The 18,323-nt window shown below is 43.2% G+C and overlaps 1 protein-coding gene across 5 annotated transcripts in view; it reads left to right on the top strand.

The window, feature by feature from the left end:
• smtnb (smoothelin b) overlaps positions 1-18,323 on the top strand; it is a 47,085-nt gene that overhangs the window by 14,633 nt on the left and 14,129 nt on the right. For 4 of the 5 annotated variants that reach the window (XM_038703002.1, XM_038703004.1, XM_038703003.1 and 1 more), the window contains exons 2-10: positions 162-319; positions 1,587-1,665; positions 1,757-1,835; positions 2,484-2,563; positions 8,277-8,379; positions 11,686-12,386; positions 14,115-14,166; positions 15,041-15,643; positions 17,918-17,991. In XM_038703002.1, coding sequence (XP_038558930.1) covers positions 162-319; positions 1,587-1,665; positions 1,757-1,835; positions 2,484-2,563; positions 8,277-8,379; positions 11,686-12,386; positions 14,115-14,166; positions 15,041-15,643; positions 17,918-17,991 — 1,929 coding nt within the window. Of the gene's footprint in view, positions 1-161; positions 320-1,586; positions 1,666-1,756; positions 1,836-2,483; positions 2,564-4,667; positions 4,798-8,276; positions 8,380-11,685; positions 12,387-14,114; positions 14,167-15,040; positions 15,644-17,917; positions 17,992-18,323 lie in introns of those variants that run through there. The other variant, XM_038703006.1, reaches the window with a different exon arrangement.

An 18,323-nucleotide genomic window follows, 5' to 3' on the forward strand; every position in this document is an offset into this window, starting at 1 on the left:
TTCCTCGCCATGTTTCTGTGGTGTACTCGCTCACACATGCAGATATGAGCTTATCTGTACAAGCCAAATGTTTGCCATCTTGCTGTGTTGTGCACACTTTTAACACTTGGAATTCATCTTCTTGCCCTTTTTTTGTTTGTGTTTTTTTGTTGCACATGCAGCTGGATGGAACTGTAGATCTGGACGAGAGGCGCCTCATCCGTTCAGCCATCCGGGACTTGAGGAGGAGGGAGATAGAGGACTTGGAGGCCGCTCTGGCCAGCAAGAGATTTCGTCCCACACTCCTCAAACAGCAGGAGGACAAGGAGAACCAGCACAGGTAAGACCAGACAGACAGACAGACAGACAGACAGACAGACAGACCTTTCCTAATGACAAACCGCACCAGTGCAGGTAAACTGGAGATGCTGAGAAAATGGTCAAACAGACATGCAGCATTCCTCAACTCCAGTGGGAAAAGAGAGAAGTCTGGAAAGTCACGTCGGGAGGATCATTGGGGACAGAAAACTGCAACCACAGTAAATTTTCCCTTTTCCATTGTGTCTGCACGTCACAATAAATACTTTCACTTTGTCCTTATGTCAGATAACCTGTCAGCATTTGTCAGCCTTCTCAGTGATTTATCAATTCCCAGCACCTATAATCTAGCGGAGGAATGTCGATCAACAACCTTTTGTCAATTTACAGGTTTTTTTGTTGGCAGTCGGAATGAGGAACAGGACAAACAGACTTTAGTTATTGAAGAACATTATGTTACTGTAAACTTGATTATCTGTATTTTAAAGAGCCTTAGTGGAATATAACTCTTTATCAAACCTCATGTTACCAAAATCTATCCAATAAGTCTAATAATATGGGAACTTAAAGTTTTAATGTTGTGAAGTTTTTTTTCTCTGTGTGGATGGAATCCTGACCTCCACAGACCAGGATGGATGGAGTATTGTTACAAGCGTTAATTAATGACTGGTAATGTCTGGACTGAAGCACAGCAAAGAGACCTTCTGCTGTCGTTCTTTCTCTGTCACCGTTAAGACCAGTGGCTGGGTTTAATCACTTCCATTCACTGCTGCTCTCAGAAGACTTGGGTTTCAGTAACGAAGGTGGTGCCTCACTGAAGGTACTAGAGGAAGCAAACTGTAGCAAATGCAGTACGCACACACACAAACACACACACACACACAAGACGTCTAAAAATTGCATTATCCGGTGCCTCTCACCAGTGGAATGTAAAATATTCCACTCCAATGTGCCACACATCCTTTAATACCAAAGGAGGAGAATTGGAGGAGAGTATGAGTAATAGAAACAAGCGAGCAGTGAAATGAGGAAATATGAGGCTGAATAGAGGGAGGATGAGAGCGGCCTTTTTCAGGCGCTGTGTGCCATTGCTTTTAAATCTGTTACGCCAGAGTGTCACGCTTAAATTGGTTGTGTTTCCTCTGATGGGAAAAGTGTGTTATCTTGGAATTGTCTTCTGCTGTGTTTGACATGCACAGAGACGCCTCAGGATAGAGTCAGTGTCACCCTCTACAGGTCAGTCATAATGACCTCCATTATAAACACTTCACTGTCTTGCTCTCTCTCAGGTCACAATCCAGCGACAACTTGGACGTCCTGTCTCAAAAGCTGCAGTCAATCCAGGACATCGATGAGCTCACGAAAATGGTGAGTGTTAATGGCCAGAACTCATGAAACAGCGTGACACTGCATGCTTGTCGTGCGTGTACTGAGATTTTTTGTGTCCGTTTGCGTGAAGCTCCGTGCCGCCAGCGAGTACGAGGAGAGGAAGATGATCAGAGCAGCTATTCGACAAATCCGAGAAGATCAGCAGCAAGGTGAGCCCAGCTGTTTGATAAAATGCACTCAAGATGTGTCTGTGTGTGTCTGTTTAAATATGATGCCACTTGTCTGGTTAAGATGCAGAAAGATGTAAGGAAGGGAGGCACCAGTTTTGTGATTGTAACAAAACATTTAAGCAGATGATGCATTTTATCACTGTGCTCAGGCATCTTACACTGATTAATCTGAAGAAGGTGCTGTAAATATAGTCAAAGGTCAAAATGGAAGATTTTGGGGTCATAATTATGTTGTTAAACTCCTTAACTGCCAGTTTAATTTTTTATTTAGTACATTATAATAGTGTTTTAAGAAACCTTGGGAGTAAATACACATTGTTTATGAGTTTGAATGCATAATTGATGTGGGAGAGATAGCGGTCTGTCTGTGATCGCCATAGTTACGTGGTAGATCTACCTGTATTGCTGGATTCAGATAGTGGATTTCTGTCATTCATTAGCCCTGTCTGGTGTGCGTCAGACCTCAGTCACACTGAGACACTGTGATGCATACAGACTGCCCAGGCTCCTCCTCCTTCACAAATGACCAGAAGTTTGACTTAAGATGGGATAATGGGTCATCTACTGTGTTCTAATTATCGCCACTGGTGTGTGTGTGTGTGTGTGTGTGTGTGTGTGTGTGTTTAGGGACTGTGGAGCGGGGTAAAGCTCCTGATCGCTGCCTGGAGCCTGAGAGTGTGGAGCCCCAGAGAAGCATGGGTACTGGGGTGAGTACAGCAGACCAGTGTTATTTAAAGGAGGAGAAATGATTACATGTCACAGCATTATTCTGATATAGTCTGAACGTCACATTACAGCTAACGGGGAAACTGTCCAATATTCATACACATATCAACCAGACCAATTTCCGGATGCTGAGTTTATTTACTTGGCAACAGTGGCCACTGAGGTTTCTCTGCCGCCATGATGAAGAATGAAGCAAACAACAACAGGCATTGTGAATCAAGTCACACACTGTGCCATGAATGTGGTTACACCACACAACACACTCGCACACAACATATGCTGTGGGCTCCACAGAGCAAGGAATGTGTTTTTTTTGTTTTTTTTACATCCTCATTCAGATTTGGTCAAGTATGAGGAGAAATATACAATTTACTTTTAGCCTGCTGTTTGGTGAAGGCAGTAAATTCTTTTTGACAGCCACTATCATTTTGCACTCATCTGTGCAGCCCTTCACCCTTTGAGACAGTTCCACGCTGAAATTTAAAACGTTTGGAGTGGAGGGTGCGTGAGAGAGAGAGAGAGAGAGAGAGAGAGAGAGAGAAGTTCAAAGAGTTTAAAGACTTTTAATTAAATTTTGTCTGATTTGATCAAATACTTTAATAGTGGTGTTGCACTGGCCCTCTAGTGGATGATGAAGGACTGCGTTTTCAGAGTTGAACTAAACTTCAATATTTTTCAGCGTAATGGATTGTATAATATGGATGTTGCAGTGAACATGTGAAGACATGAGGCTTTAACTGTTTGGGAGAGTTTGCCAGGAGCCAGATGCTATCTTATCAGCTGTGATCATAGTTTTTTGACGACTGCTCTGTTTCCAGCGGTTGAGAATTATGTGGAGGAAAACAAAGTTAATTCTTACTGTATGCAGTCACTGTTGTTGTTACTTTAACCTTCTGAGTGATGGAAGTAGAGAAACACCTACAGTATCTATGCTTAAAAGGAAAATACAATAACCTAAGTTCAATGGTTCAAGTGAAATCAACTTTTCTTAGGTTCTTAGTATCAGCCCCATTGTCTGTTGCAGCCTGTGCTTTGCGTGTGTGTGTGTGTGTGTGTGTGTGTGTTGTGCCCATATAGGAAGTGATGATAGCATGTTGGCGTCACAGGATGCTCTAACATTAAAGCCTTTTTACCTCACTTCCTACAAGACAGCTGAGCGGTACAGTGGTGGGGTTGTGAGCTACAGGCGGTGTGATGGATGAGGGAGGTTGGAGATCTGGGTGGGGGTGGGAGTGCGGGCAGACAGACAGACCGGCAGCCCACCAGCTGTGCCTCAGCCGTGTAGTCTGCGCTGGAATGGGGACGTGGCCAAAAACAACATCAACCAGCAGCAGCATGACTCCTTCCACTCACATCACGGCAACGGATCTCTTTGAGCTGCGTGCAATTGTCCCGTGGCAGATGGAGGTCCCAGATAGGCCTCCGCAGCAGCCAAACATGAACAAAAATATGTGTACACTGCCAGCAGCTTGAAAGAAACACCAGCTCAAGAACTCATGTACCAAAAGCTTAAGATGGAAAATATATGGAGTATATGCGTGTTTAATTAGTGCATTAATGTAGCTGCTCAACTGTAATTTTACCAGAATCCAACATCCATTAGAAGTTAATGACTTGATTTAATGAATGATTTAATGGGCACATTTGACATTCAGGGATAGTTGATACACAGTAAAAGTTTCCTTTTGCTCATTTGGGAGAAACCATACTGTAACAGTCTATAAAAAAACTTTAATTATATGTATGTAAAATGCCTGTCGGAAAAATTATCTTTATTCATTAGTGTTACATAAAAAAGTGCCAAATATTCAATAATGTAAATGAGATTCTGTTTCTGTAAAATATCTCCAATAATACTGCCGTTAGAGAAATAACAAAAAAAAAGAGATCAAAACAAAGGCAGAGTGTGTCAGAAGTTAATGTGTCAACCAGGCAACCCTTTAACCTGTAAGGAAAGTGTGCGTGTGTGGTGGGGGTCAGATCCCTGTGGAGACAGAAAGGGAGGGAGGGGAAGTCAAGGGAGTGGCTTGTTGGTATTGTGTGTGTGTGTGTGTGTGTGTGGTGTTGGTGGTGTGCGTGTTTTTGTGAGTGTGAGTGAGTGTGTATGATGTGGCTGAGGGAGTAGAGCGGCAGAAAAGCGGACGTCCTGACTCCAAGAGGGTTACTGCAGAGAGAGGGATAGAGAGAGACAGGCAGTCGGTTCAGTGAAGAGAAGGTATATGTCATTATGATTTTTCTGCTGTCGTGTGTCACACACCAGAGGCTCCTCTCTGACTTTCTTTATTGATTTCTTTCTTATTATTTTTTGCACTAAAAGGCAATTTGAACAATCTATCCTCATAAACCAGCACTTGTTTATGTCTGACTGAAGAATGGGACCTACCTGCCTCTCTGTTTACCTTGTAAGGTTTGTGTATCTAATGGTTTATTGCTGAGTTAGATAATTTTTATTCCCTTAAGTTGACAGTTTAACTCTGAGTATGCAGACATAGACCTTTTTAATGTGTGAGATGAAACTGGGCCATTGATATGCAGAATTGTGAAATTACAATACCTTGGTAAGGATTCTAGACAAAGAAAAATCTTGAATATTTAATGCTTGTAGTTTAAATGTATATAGTGATTCAAATCTGTTTCAAGTTGTCTCTTTGAGGCTACAGGCTTGCATGCTGTCTAGGTGTGTGGGGAGAGCTCGGGAAGGCAGTTGGGAGGATGGGTGTTGCAACTCCAGAGTTTTGTTTGCTCTCAGATCTCATCATAAACATGTTGCAAGAAGAGACCTGAAGAAAGAGTATCTTAATTATCTTAAACGGGGCCCGGCATTTGTGATATAGAGGGTTTAGCGGATTGTGGGGATGAGATTGCTGGGGAAAAAAATACAGTGGATCCGAATACAGTGGATCCACTTTGACAGAACACCATGAAGTACGTTTAGCTTGTGATGATGTGCAGTAAGTAAAAATGGGAATGAGGCTCAGGGCTGAGCCTTCTGTGGGTTCCCTCACTCCAGACTGAGTGTGTATGATACTGAGATGATTGCTACTTCATTCCAGCTACTGTATTTCAGTTATTGGAGGTGAGCCGAGTGTGTGGCTCCTCATGCTGCAGTAATGGAAAATGAGCCGCCAGGTCTCTTCTCTCTTCCACATGGAGGCATGGAAGACCCTCAAATGGTCTGACCATACCAGTGTAGTGATGGATTTAACTTTCATGGAAAAACTGGAGCATAGCAAGCCAGTGTGTTAAGCTCAGCTGACTGACGAGGTGTGTGCCTCAGCCTCATTGTTGTTACTTTTTGTGGTGTTGAGGCTTCACAGGAATCCAGATGGCCCACGCCTTGCTGTGGTCATGAGAGGACAGTTGTTTTTGTGTTTACCGGTTTGAACTTTTGCAATTACAGTCCAACACAAACAGGCTCCTGAGGCCAGATGGGATGAGTGGGATGGTGTCAGTGTTGGTCCCACTTTGTCAGATCTTGACTGCTGGGGCCAGAGTGAAGCCACTAATGAGTGCACGGTGGCTGGCAGCAGGTCCCGAGCTCTGGTCTGCGTCTCCAGTTCCACTCTATCTTCCTATTTTCTTTCTCTTCTGCCTCACTGTCTGTGAGAAATATGTTCCCTGTGGTTTAGTGGGAGCTGTGAAATGACGGCTGTCTGTCTGACTCCTGGTAGAGAAGCAGGAGAGGTTTAGGAGGGGTGGGTGAGGAGAGACTTGTCCTCTCTAATTGTGTTTATGGCTCAAACACAATTATCTCCCCCTGTGACTCTTTGATTGTGTGACTCCACTCAGAAGGAGATTGCCCTTTTGTGTGTGACCTCTCGCATTACTACAGTGTAGTGTCTTTAGTCTTTTGTGTTGTTTGTGTCCTCCAAACTCATCAGAGACTGTAATGACCCATTAAATGAGCATTCCTCTGAGTTGCAGCATCCCAGCCTGCATGAGGAATATTTGATGTTGACTTGAAAAGCTGAGCAGACTATTTTAAGCCCCAAAATCTGTGCTGCTACTTAGGGTTTTTTTGCTCCATGTGGAAAAAATGGAAGGCATGGAAAAAATGACATTCTATGTAGATTTACATTGCTGTGATGTCACATGTAATATTTCAGTTTTCTAGCTTTTTGTGAAGATTTTCCTCCTGGTCGATTTTTGGCAACAAAGCTTCACTTAATTATTATTTAATGAATTTTTAAAAAATCTTACCTAACTACATTATGTGATCCGTTTAAACGTGCGGTGTCTTTTGTTTACAACCCGCAGCAGTGCCATTCCAGATTCACCTTTCCTCTTTGTGCTGCCTGCAACAGTGTCTGATTACATTTTCTCCTCAGTGATTGAGCCGCTCTGCCCTGTAATCTGCTCAAGGTGGGGAAGGTCACAGTCAACAGAGCAGAAAGCCTCCCGTCCTTTCTCACCTCTTCCTCTCACTTGTGTTTAGATTCGAATGGGCTTTGTGTTTAGTCACCACTTAAACTCGCTTCCTCTTTCTGATCACACACTGTATTGATTAAAAGCCTTTTAAAAAAACACGTTTATTAATAAGATTTTCACACCGTAGCTGCTGCTGACAACCGGTCCAGTCACTCTTGTGTAGGGTAACATTGTTTAGACATGGAAAACTGATAATGGCGTGTGATTGTGTGGTTGGGTGTGTATGCTTTCTTCGCTTGCTTGAAAGCTTGTGAATGTGTTTTCAGAGGCGTTTTGAAGTAATAGTAGGCTGTAAATCTGAACATATTATGTTTTCATTGTGTAAGGTCATGTCCTGTATATTTTATTTTAGGTTCCACCCGAACATCTGGACTATTCGTAACTCAGATGCCTCTTGTACAACACCTTTAAGGAGATGATGTGCTGTGATATTGTTCGTCTTTGCAAATGCACGACAGAATGATGCATACCACCTGAAGCTCCACACACAAGAACTTTATGCCCTTTAATAGAGAAGTTTGCAAGTCCTCTCAGTGTTGTGGATTAAGAATATGTGTGGGAGTGATTTAAAGAGTGTGTGTGCACACGTGCTTGGGGGAGCCTTGTTTGTGCAGCTGATTCTCCTGTGGAGTAGCTCATGGTCAGGCACCAGAGGCCTAACAGTAGTGCCGGCATCTTTGTCTTTCCCCCTCTGTCCTCCCCTCCGCACCTCTCCTGTTTCCTCTCCATATGCAAAAATACAGCTGCCTCTCCTCCGTGATCTTCCTCCTGCTGTGACTTTCCTCATATCAATGCAAGTTAGGGCCAGAGTGCCACAGTAAGAACTGTATTATGTGCTACAGTCAGATTGTAGGTAATTTTGAAGGAGTAGGAACTACCCAAGTAAAGTCAGGTTGGGAAGAAGAGATATAACACAGTATTGAACCGAACACTGCCTGTATGTGTTGGCTGTTTTGGCACTCACTTTCACTCTCTGTCAGACATAGACAATTGTAAATAGAAAAGATTTTTACTTTTCCAGCTGGCCACGCATGTTGCTCAACATGGCTTGAGCATTTGACCTCAATCTAAAAAAAAAAAAAAAAAAAGACTAAGGACTGATGTGTTCACTCTGGTTTTGATCAGACGAATAGGTTGGCAGTTTGTCCCAAAGAAAAACCTAAAGACAACGTGACTTGGGAAATTAAAGAGTGTGATACTTTTGGAGGTTTATTAAAATGCACTGAGCATGTGTGGTTCTTTCCTTTCTTTTTTTTTTTTGTACAGGATACAGAGCAGGAGACTCGCAGGGAGCCAGAGTGTATCAGATCTCAGATCCGGGAGTTACGCGGCCAGCAGACACAACATAGCAGAGAGCTACAGAGACTAGGTGAGAAACACTCGTTCAGTGCCAAATTGCTTGTGACCTGCTCATTCCATCTGTAGACCTACTCCCTAACAGGTATGGTGTGCATGCTATACACCACCAGTTACCACATCATTTGTAGCTACACATGATGGAATTATTGAAACAAAAAATATTTTATATTCTGTAAACATCTAAAATCACCTAAAGGTGAAGTTTGGCTAGGCACTTATAACTTGAAGACAACACAGACCACCTCTGTTGCATGTACGTGTGATTCCATACATCCGTCTTGATGCAATTTCCTCTTTGCTGCCTGTTAAAATAGTCAGCTGAAGGAGCCATTCTCCTGAGCTGGCGGTCAGGGGGTCATATTAGTTCAGGCTCTTTAAGCTCCTTCATCCAACTTTATTAACTGTTTAGAGTCACTCACAGCCATACACTTAATGACTTTGACTTTGCAAGTGTGAAGTGGTTTAATTAACCACTCTGTCAGCCCAACCATTAATAAAGTGGTAAGAATGCAAGCCTTCAGAGGGGAATGAATATGCTTCATTCACTTGAATCCTTGAAACTTAGCAGGCACAGAGTTGACGATGAATAGATGTTAAACGTCAAAAGTGCATTGTTGACAAATCATAAACCTACCTAAAGCTTGTTCAATTTAATCACCTAAGGGCCAACTATTAATTGGATAATCCCATTCATATAGGACAAAAAATTTAACTTTGATCCTCCTTGGCTGAAGATGAAAAGGGGTTTTCTTCTTTTATTTAAACCCGGGCCTGGCTGACCTGAAGTTGGCCTGTGGCCTACGGCCATAATAATGTGATTCTGTGTGGCCTGGTCTACCCTGGACTTGGCTTCCAGTGTCCTTCTCATGGACCCAGCGTTGGTGGTGGGGTTATGGGAAGCAACAGTGGGAAACCCAACAGCCACACCTCTGCTAAATAAAGCTGATACCAGAACTAAGGCCTAGTTGACTTGGCGGAGAAACTCCCCACTGTTCCTGATTTATCCCTGCCTTACAATTTAAACCAGGGTGAAGCTAGGGTGAACAAAAAAAGACCACCATAGAAAAGCAAAGGGGGAAGGCGTATTTTAAAGTGGACACCAATCAACAAAGACATGGACGTTTGTGGTTGGGAAAGGACAGCATAGCCAGGGGTGGGCCGGTGGTTCTTGGAGGGGTGGTTGTCTTTTGAACAGAATGAAAGTAGCAGAAAATAAGAGATTGACTTGAAGAATCAGTGACGGGTTCTTTTTGGTCTTTGAACATAGCCCAAACATATACCTCTGCCTCTCAGACAAAAAAAGCTTATATTTACAATAATTTACCTCAATGACCATGTTTCCAGATGTACTGCGTTTTAGTGCAAACTGTAACTGGTAAGGCTGTGATTTAGGAAATTAAATGTTTGTAGAGACTCAGTGAATGTGGTGTGTGCCTTACATTCCCTAAAGAGAGAAATTTCAAGTTAAAATTTGACACTAATGCCAATTTCACACACAAACCTATAAAGAACACAAAGGACTGAGCACCTTGTATATTACTATATATAAAAAATGACCTTGGTCTGCAACTATAGCACTTTTGTGGCATTTCTGAAATCTCTGTCTGAAAATCTATTAGACAAATGGAACCTGTGACAAGGAGTCAAGAGTAGGCTTTGCTTGGGAACTGTACAAGATTGAAATCATTAAATGCTTGTTGTAAAAGGCTGGGTTTTTTTTTAACGTCTAAGTGTGTATTTATTTAACATTATGAAAAGCTAATGCAACAACTTGATTAAAACATGTGATCTTGAGCTACAAGTTGCAGCCAAGACAATAATTTTATAGTAACAGTAAATTTATTCAATTTAAACCTGTCACCTAGGTCATCCGCAAACCTGTGTTGACGTGCGTCAACACGTGAGTTTTCCTTGGGTCATTGCTTCAGTGCGAAACAAGTACATAAAAAAACCCTTGGTTGGCCATTGTTTGTGCTCTATAAATTGACTGGCAGCACAGTGTACATGTTTAGACTGCTTTTGTAGCTATTTTCAAACAAAAAGCAAGCCTCTCATTACCCAGTAGCAGTGGGGATTTTCCCAGAAATTGCCACACAATGGACATGACAGCTCGTCAATGGCAAAACATGAACAATAACGTCCATAAAAGAAGCAGCAAGTTTTGGCTTTCACTTCAGTTACAGTTGAGCAGTAATTGAGTTTGGGTTGAGTTCATCATTAGATATAGACGCTACTGTCAAGGGGACCATTCATAGTGTCACATGTGAGAATGGCAGCCGTTTATTGTCCAAATTGTGTATCATAATCATGTTTTCTATTTAGACTGTATTACATAATCATCTGGTCTGTTTAATCAACAACTTGATGTCATTTGTAAATTGATTGTGTACAATTTAGCGAGCATCCTTTTGGAGGAGTTGTTACGCAATAAAAAAAAGAAAAAAAAGATCAGCTGCCTTAAATGAAGCTATGAATGTTCACTTGGGTCCTTTCTTGTTGAAAGTTGAAAGAGACTGCTGCGGCTACTGATCAAGCTTCTCTTTGATTCGGTTTGTAAATGGCAGACGTGCATCCTTGGTGAACCCCATTTGGTTGCAGAGTTGGTGCAAACACAGTTCAGGCAGAAGTATTTTCATGCCTTGGTGTGTACATGGGATGTGGGAATCGGATACTCTCTTGGTTTTCTCTGTTTTCGTTATCTGCGGTACGTACACAACCTCAGATATTCCAATACTAGAAACACCATGGGGTGTTTGAGGCTATCACAGGGGAGGATGTGGGCACCTCTGTGTTGTTTGGAGTGTGGTTTCCTGAGGAGAGAAGGAGCAGTGAAGGAACTTTGACAGAGGGGAGGGGAAGTGCTTGTCTTCCTCACCCCCACTTCCTCCTTGTACTTGCTCACCACCTATGGTTGTGCCACATGCTCCCTCTCTTCAGTTGTGACCACTCCTTCTCTTTTAAGCACATCCACCAACACAATCTCACAAATCTCGCTCAGGAACTCAGGCCAGTCTGGAGGAAATGCCTACATCCCACGTGCCTCTTCTGTGATCCCGAGTGATATTTTTTTGCCCGGCCTCTCGTGGGGCCCCGCTGCCGCAGAAGTATTTCATTTCCATCATTTCATTCTGCAGCTTCATCACCTACTGCTTCCTTTGCTCAAATACAGTCAAACCCTTTTCACTTCGCACAGTTTTTTACTGATGTGAGAGGAAGAATAAAAGTGACTATAAAATCAGTTTTTAAAAAATCAGAAGAGCCACAAGGTACATAAAGGCCTTTGTTGCTCAAGTTTTATTTGTGTTTTCTATTGCAGGCTCCAACTCAGGCATGGTGTTGGTTCTGGATCACCTGGTGAAGGATGATGGCTCTGGACCTCTGCTGATCCAGCCTCCAAGAGAAGCTGTGAGTGCTGAGCCCGACTTGGTCCTGTCTCATCGGCAAAGGTCAGACTCTTCAGCTTCAGACCGCAGTGTGACCTCAGTGCGATCCAGGTCCAATCTGGATTCTGTGGCCTCAGAGAAGAGTCTGGGCTCAGCCTACAGAGCCCGGCGGGACTCTGGCGCCTCAGACAGGAGCCAGAGTCCCTTGCAGCGTGGTCGGCTAGACTCTGGGGCATCAGAGCAAAGCATCAGCTCTCACCTCAGACAGAGACTGGGCTCAGATGTCTCTGACTCTGGTGTCAGACCCCGTTTTGGCTCTGGGGCTTCAGACAGCATTGGTCTGTTGTCAAGAAAACGGACTGACTCGGGAACATCTGACCAGAGTGTGAGTATGTCCTCTGAGGAGAGGGGTCCAGCAGAGGAGGTGGAGGTCGCCACAAGTGGTTCAACTTACAGCACAGATTCAGAAACCGAAGGCAGAAGCCGCGATCCAGCCGACCTCCAGACTCTGTCCAACCAAGACCACGTCATTGACCAGGAGCAGCCAGATGGGGCAGTTTTATCTCGGAGAGATCCTGCAAATGGTCTGCTCAATGGCAGTGCCAAGGGAAAAACCGACTTCCAGAAGCAAAAGGTAGAATCTACAGTCCTTGTATCAAATGGTCTATTTGTTTTTCATCTGACATTTTTGTCTTCATGAGGGCGCCACCTAGTTTTGCATTAATGTGGTATTAATGTATATTATTTCAATACAACCGATCAGATCTTGCATAAAGCAGTAACGTCAGCTTTCTGACATAGACCGAGCAGAGGGTCACACTGAACCAAACAGCTACCTTCTACACAGCACAAGAGCCACATACTCTGAACAACAACCCATATTAACTTTCCTGCTAAAGTCTCCTTCTTATCTAACTTACAGACATGAACACATGCCTGGCCCTGCACTGTTGGTGATTTAACAAGCGTACTAGCATTCACTAGGGAATAGCGCAAACTGCAAGCTGCTAACGTCAATTTGCAGGCTAGATAACTGATTGGTTGCTCACCTGCATCACATTAAACATCATGTAAAGGTACCTTCAAATGTCACTTCAACTTCAATGCTGGTGTGGTCCTTAATCTTCAGTACCACTTCAGTACCACACATGTTGTCTGCCCGTGACATGTAGGCTACAGTGCAAGTTAGTTTACTTTGTCTGTTGATCTCTACAATGGTCTACACAGACTGCATGGCAGCCTGCCAGCTGCTGTCAATCAAACAAGACTTTCTCTCTTGTCGGCTGACCGGAAAAGGAGTATTTCTGATAGACCTTTTTTCTTCCTTTTTAGTAATAAAAAAAATATTAATAATGCATTAAAAAAACACCACATGAGGGAATAGCTACTGGAAGAACATCCTCCAGTAGAGTTACAGAGACTTGTAGAATCTATGCTATATGGCATTATAGACGGTTGCCTTTTCTTTTCATTGTCACCCATCTTTATCTCAGACCAGTTTCAGCCAGCTGACACACAGTGCCTATCATAGCTGCACCACTAGAGTGGGGTGTTGAGCTACATTGCCACTGTCAAATGCAACAATAGTCCAAGCTCTCCCTTTTTGTCTTTCCATTTCATTATTATCCCTGACGAGAAATCCCGACACTCCATTCTTCTGTGACACCCAGGTCACATCGGCATCCATAAACACACCATGCAGAGCTCCTGTTAGGTGCTGTTTAACTTTTGTTACTTGGCTACACAAACAAACTGTGCACCTGAGTGTCTCTGCTTCACCTCAGCATGTCATCCTCACCTGCTGTCAGAGAGGGATAGACAGCGTTACGGGCCAGAGGTTCTGTCTCTCTTCATCGCACAGTACACAGAACACACAACACACAGAGCTGCCGTTTCTGAACTGACAACTGTTAAACAACATTTCCCATCTTGGGGGCTGAGGTCACCATGACGCCATTGTGTCGCTCATCTAAATGTGTTTACCCAAGGCTGGCCCCGGACCTCTTGTATTGTTCCCTGCAATATATGCTGATGCTCCGTCTCCAGAGCGTAATGTAAACATCAAGGGGCCCGCCATGGCCCTGCTGCTAAAAAAAGAACAGAGGTCCACTGCTTCACTCCAAACACAAAAGTTACATAATGAAAACACCATCGGTCGATTCTGTATTTAGGATTGTGTAGGTCTGTGTGTAGTTGTCACAACAGCTATCCATGCAGACTGTAGCCTTTTGAATGCTGTCCTGTTTAATGTAGAGACATTCAGTATAGCAGGTCTGTGGATGTCAATCCAGGCATCTTAACCCTTAATCACCTCTACTTCCTCTACTGATTGTCATGTTTCTTTGTTTTTTCCTCTTTTTAGATAACAATTAACAGCGACCTGCCCCTCACTCATGGCAAAGCAAAGGATTCTGGTAAGAAACTAGTCCAGCTCTTAGTCCTGAACTGACTAATCAATAGAAAATCAATCAACACCAATTTGGTGATCTTTTAAGACATTTATCAAAGAAAAATTCCAAACACTCATCATTTCGTGCCACTCAAATGTCAGGATTTGCTGCTCTCTTTTAAATCATTGTTAATTAAATATGTTTGCATTCAGTACTGTTGAATGGAAAGAACAAGCAACTATTAATATTATGGGCCCAACAGATTTATTCATAATGAAAATAATGAATTTGTCATCTTCATCAAGGGAACCTAAGAGTGTGTGATAATATCACACCAGATGGTTCATCACCTGAAGTATATGGAGACAATTCCAGCCATTCTACTCACAGGAGAGAGAGCTGGGAAGAGGGCATGCTATAATATACACCATCTTCTTTCCTTTTACCAGACAGTGCTCTTTGCTGTGTCCACTGTACTGTAAACTGTGGTTTTCCTTCCAAGCGGCACATCTTTTTTTTTTTTTCTTTTGTTAGGATGACCTCAGTGAATATCCTTTACTCTAATCACTAGTGTTTTTTTTCCGTTGGAGGTTCTGTGCCAAGTCATGAGCTTTGCACACATTATCTGACATTATTAAGGATCAGCGAAAGAAAAAATATCCATGAGTGGAAGAAACATGTCCTGAAAAGTCCACAAAATAGGAACTGAAAGGTGGTGAAACGTGGGAGGCTTAGTCAAGCAAAGTAAAGGGGCTGGAACAAAACCTAGAGAGAGGAGGAAAAAGAAGAATGGGATTTGTAGAGGGCTTTTGATTTGGATGAGCAGAGCAAGAGGCTCTAGGCTGTGCTGTACTGAGTGAGTGTCTTTCAACTCCCCTCCTGCATTATGTCTTTACAGCACTTGAGAAGAAAGATGTTATATTGGAACAATTCAACCGCACCAACTCTGTACGTGACCGAATGCGCAAGTTCACAGAGGCCAGCCAGACCCTAAATGTCCCCGCTTTGAAGAAAGCTCCTCTGAGGAATGGGACCACCTCCGGCAGCAGTGGACAGACGAATCTCTCCAGAGCTACTGAGCTGTTTACACACACAGCAGCATCCCTCAGCACATCTGGAGACAGGCCAGCAAGGCCACATGTGGACTCTCACACCTCTGCCGCATCCCAGAGTCAGGCCATAAATGAGCCAGGAGGTGTGGCTAACAGACCTCTGTCTTCAGCTAGCCAATGGCAGAACTCCATGGGTGGGACGAGGCATCCAGCTGAAAAAGATGTGCACGCCTCCAGTAACTCAAAGGAAGACAGAACCCCAGGGAGAGCAGCTGGACAGCAGGTCACCCAGGGAGAGGCAGACCCGGACATGAAGACTTTCCTCACCATCGAGATCAAGGATGGACGCAGCACCACCACCTCCTCAACATCCTCCACTAGGGGCAACATCGTACCCATCACCAACATGACCCCACGCATCACCACTAATACTCTGGGACAGAGAGCAGGTAGGCTCATCAATCTTACAGCAACAGCACTCATATTCAGCTCAGTCAGTGCTCAAATAACTTTAACGTGATGCAGTATAAGTATTAGTTCAGGATTGGAACACTTATTTCTTTTGTTTGTTTAACCAATACACCATGCTTTTTAGGTTTATCTTTATTATGTTGACCCTTGAAAGCGCTCTTTGGAACTGGAACAGTATGCGAAGCTGCAGCCCACTGTGTTTCCCAACAGTATGAATCTTAATTTAGCAGTTTTATGTCTTTCCTTGCTAAAATGATCCCTTCGATCACAATGAAATCCCAGCCACTGTGGGAGGCAACAGGCACCAAGGAATCGGTCACAAGTGGGATGGTGACAATGGTTTTTGTGAGGCTAAACAAGCAAAGCACATGAATGAGTGGGGATAGATGATAGGGCTGAATATGAAATCACACGGTTGTACTGAAGGGTATTTGTTGTAGAGTGGGCATGTTGCAGCAGTATGGAGGTGGTGAGGTCAGTAGTGGCAGAGTATATTGGGACAAAGGAAACAACAATTGGCTGTCTCAGACCAGACTGAATAGTAATACTGTTACAGCGCAGCAATTCCAAGCGCAGTGTCATTCAAGTACAATTGAATAAGCCTGCTAGCCCACACAGTACAGTGTTCTCTTTGTTACGTACAGAAATGTAGATATTGTCTGTCCCCTCTAGGGCTGCACAATTAATTGAAATATTATCAGAATCGCAGTATGACTAGGTGCAATATCCAAACCGAGGAAACTGAAATTTTTTGATGAATGTAAAATGTGTGTTAAAAGAGCATTATAATGAAGTGCTGCAGAGATCCTCTGGTCTATAAATCCTGTTCTCCAGATGTAAGAAAAACATGTTTGTGTGCTACAGACCCCAACAAATGTCTCATCATCATCTTTGATGATGTTTTTTCAGCGGGAAAAAAAAATTGTGATGCAAAAATGATAATTCCCACTAATCGTAAAGCACATCTCAGATCTTAATATCTGTCAATTTTATTTTTTACTAATCCTCCACTGTTTCACCACCTTTCAGTACCATATCATGCAGCCCTAATGTTTACCTGGCTGACTACTTGCTCTGATGCTCCATGTTAACACTTTAGTATATGCTGTGTTCAGCAACCATTAGTCATGATGTAACGGCTCTCAGGGAACACTGTAAACTACATGAAAATAATTGAAATATTTTTGTGGGGTGCATTTTATGTTTTTTTTTTTTTTTTTTTTTTTTTTTAGAGAACAGTAGAGATATGACAGGAAATGAGTGAAGAGAGATGGGAAAGGACATGCAACATAAGTCCCTGTGCCTGACATGAAACCAGGGATGATGCAGTTCATTGCCTGCGCCTTGAACTCCAGGCCACAAGGGCACCCTGTGAATATAAGAAAATATATAGACATCACTGTGCAGCTGATGAAAACATGGTGTAATGTACATATTCAGCCCGATACATACTCATAGTGCAACCAGTACCATTAATTGCATGAAACAAAAACATGAATAGTATGAATCTCAGTCCATTTCAGAAGCAAAGCTGCTACAGCTGCTGTTACTGTCTGTCCAAACAAGAGGTCTTAAGTTTCAGCTCTTCCCAGCAACCGGGACCTCCAACCCAAACAGTTTATTTAAGACTCAAGCTGGACCTGTGCAATTACTGCCCCCCCCCCCCCCCCCAGGACCCGTTCTGGCAGCCCCACTGGGCTCCGTCACACGGGTCACTCTGTTTCTTTTCAGCTCAATTTGCTTTAATGGTTTTGGGCTCCTTTTTTGGGAACCTGCCTGTCTCCCACTGACTAAAGGCAGGCTGAGATCGTGTCACAGATTTCTCTCAAAAGTGCCTACCAAATGTGCACTGTGCTGCGCTGGTGTGCATCAATCCTGTATTTTATGATATAGTGTGTGTGTGTGGAGTGAAAGGAGGTGAGTGGAGGGTTTGACAACTGGTCACAAGGACATGCATTTACGTACTCTTGCAGGCAAACGAAGAGTGCTGTTTATGTTAAAGGTGCCGTGATCTAGATTTTCTCACTTGCCTCTCATTAGACATAAGTCCATGTTGTTTATGACACTATGGCAGCTTATGTAACTGACTAATGTCTACCACCAACTCATTGCAAGACCATGCATATTGGCCCCAGAACCTTTCTTGGTCTTCTGAAGTTTGTTTATAATCAACCCATAACCATGGACCACATCTATCTGAATTTGAATGTGTTCTACTTAAAATCCATTTGGCTTTACTGTGTTTGTTTCAGAGTTGACCCTTGGCCTCAGAGCGACACCATTCAAGATCTCCTCATCCAGCGTCTCCTCCGGATCCTCCATCAAGGTACAGCCTGCCTTTGCAGATTCATCTTTTGGAAATGTTCACAACATTGAGGCCCCACAGAATCTTGAGACCTGACAAACATACATTAAAAACACATTCCCAGTTCCCTCGAATTAAAGATTAACATTTTGTTTTTATCCACTACTTCATTTCAAACTGACACAATTGAATTGCACTGTATTTTTGCTTTGTCTGCTGCAACAATCACCAATAAAGGCCTGAAACGCAAGTGAGCCGGGAAAATGAAAAGATAGACAGAGTGTGAGAAAAGGAGGGAGATGAGGGAAGAACAGTGTTTATCAAACACAGAGTGGGTAGCCAGTCACATCTGT

This window comes from Micropterus salmoides, unplaced genomic scaffold, assembly GCF_014851395.1.
Source record: "Micropterus salmoides isolate LMB-PRFRI ecotype aquatic unplaced genomic scaffold, ASM1485139v1 Ms_hic_scaffold_7, whole genome shotgun sequence".
Lineage (NCBI taxonomy): Eukaryota > Metazoa > Chordata > Actinopteri > Centrarchiformes > Centrarchidae > Micropterus > Micropterus salmoides.